This window comes from Papilio polytes, unplaced genomic scaffold (genome assembly GCF_000836215.1).
Source record: "Papilio polytes unplaced genomic scaffold, Ppol_1.0 DF822951.1, whole genome shotgun sequence".
Taxonomy (NCBI): Eukaryota; Metazoa; Arthropoda; class Insecta; order Lepidoptera; family Papilionidae; genus Papilio; species Papilio polytes.
This window is the reverse complement of record NW_013526253.1, coordinates 1-1,563: the sequence shown is the minus strand read 5'-3', so window position 1 is coordinate 1,563 and position 1,563 is coordinate 1. Positions and strand designations below refer to the sequence as shown.

The window sequence follows — 1,563 nt, the reverse complement described above, 5'->3', positions numbered from 1 at the left end:
TCGATGAATTTCGTCATAGATGTAGAGGATAGTCTGGAAGAACACATAGGCTACTCACTTTTTTTTATGGCACCCGAATGGCGTCTCGGGCGAAAGCTAGTTAAAATATAATCTAATGTAACGTTAAGTGATGGTAAAAATAAGGAGTTAAATATTCTAAAATGAATTTAGAAGAAGTAAAACTCCTAAATATCACTAACTATTTATATCCCTAACTTTTTAATGCTCACGGCAATATCTCTTATGTTGGCAACACTGCAATAGAAACCTTGATGATATAATTTCTTTTACTAAAGTGATTTATCTTACCTACCGAAATACAATTAAATCTAGGCTAATTATACGTTTTATACTTTTTAAAATATAAATCACTAAAATGCATGTGTTTCCAGCCAGGCCAGACCCTGGAGAAGGATATGGATAGTCCGGCGCTGCCCACCCCCAATATCAAGTTCGGTTGGATCAAAGGCGTGCTGATGCGCTGTCTTCTCAACATATGGGGCGTTATGCTCTTCCTCCGACTCTCCTGGGTCGTCGGTCAGGCGGGAATCAGTAAGTATTAGATAATCCACACTTAGGACCTGTCCCACCACTGGCTGATAGAGGCTCAGATAGCTTAAAAATGGTCACTGTCATACAAAGCAATAAATTGGTGGGACAGGCCATTAGAGCCCTCAAGGTCATTTTAATAACCCCTTAAGTACAAATCTTTTATACAAAATAACGGCTTAGCGATTATATTTTTAGTTATGCCAGTAAAGTTGGACAGTTGTCATGGTTTGTTCTGGTACTATGACGTCAGTTAGCGTCTATATTATGCCAGTTGTATGCTATAGCTGATTTTAACGCTGTCCTAGCATAGTGTGTACCTGCCATGTGTTGTATTCATAGTTTGAAAATATAAAAAAACGGTAATTTCTTTAACGTGAATAGTACAAGCGATGCTCCTGATTCTGACGACATCTGTGGTGACCACTATAACTGCGCTCTCAATGTCCGCTATCAGCACCAATGGAGTTATTAAAGGAGGTAAGAATTTAACAATACAATGTAACTATTCCTTGTTAGTTTTCTTCTTTGACCAGGAAAATAGAAAAATAATATTGTATCTTTCAAGTAAGAACTTTTGTGAACTAGTTTCGCAAAGGTAGATTTTGTGGAGAGATTTTTAATAAACCACCATTAACTAAACAATCGCTCAACTTTTGTGCGATTGTCGATTGTTTCGCAGCCAACTGAACTGTTTAGTTGCACAACTAAATATCGAGTAGTGTGCGCACCTTCATATAAATTCATAGGAATCAAAGTGAGACTTAGGGCCTGTCCCACCACTGGCTGATAAATTCTCAGATAGCTTAAAAATGACGTCACTGTCAGATAAGTTAACAAATCTGATATTTCTATGACATATTTTTATTTGTTATCAGACAATTACAATTTGGTGGGACAGGCCTTAAATATATGCGTTCTGTGTTTGGTCTAGGTGGTACATATTACATGATCTCGCGGTCTCTGGGGCCGGAGTTCGGAGGCTCTATTGGTCTGATCTTCGCGATGGCGAAT

General features: G+C 38.1%; 1 protein-coding gene across 1 annotated transcript; it reads left to right on the top strand.

Annotated features, from left to right (window-relative positions):
* Window positions 1–369: 369 nt before the first annotated feature.
* On the top strand, window positions 370–1,557 carry LOC106105300 (solute carrier family 12 member 1-like; the record flags this gene model as incomplete). The annotated part of the gene is made up of 3 exons (XM_013285592.1): window positions 370–552; window positions 934–1,029; window positions 1,484–1,557. Coding segments are annotated over exons 1-3 (342 nt in total), but the record flags the coding sequence as incomplete, so codon positions are not given.
* Between the last annotated feature and the right edge of the window lie 6 nt (window positions 1,558–1,563).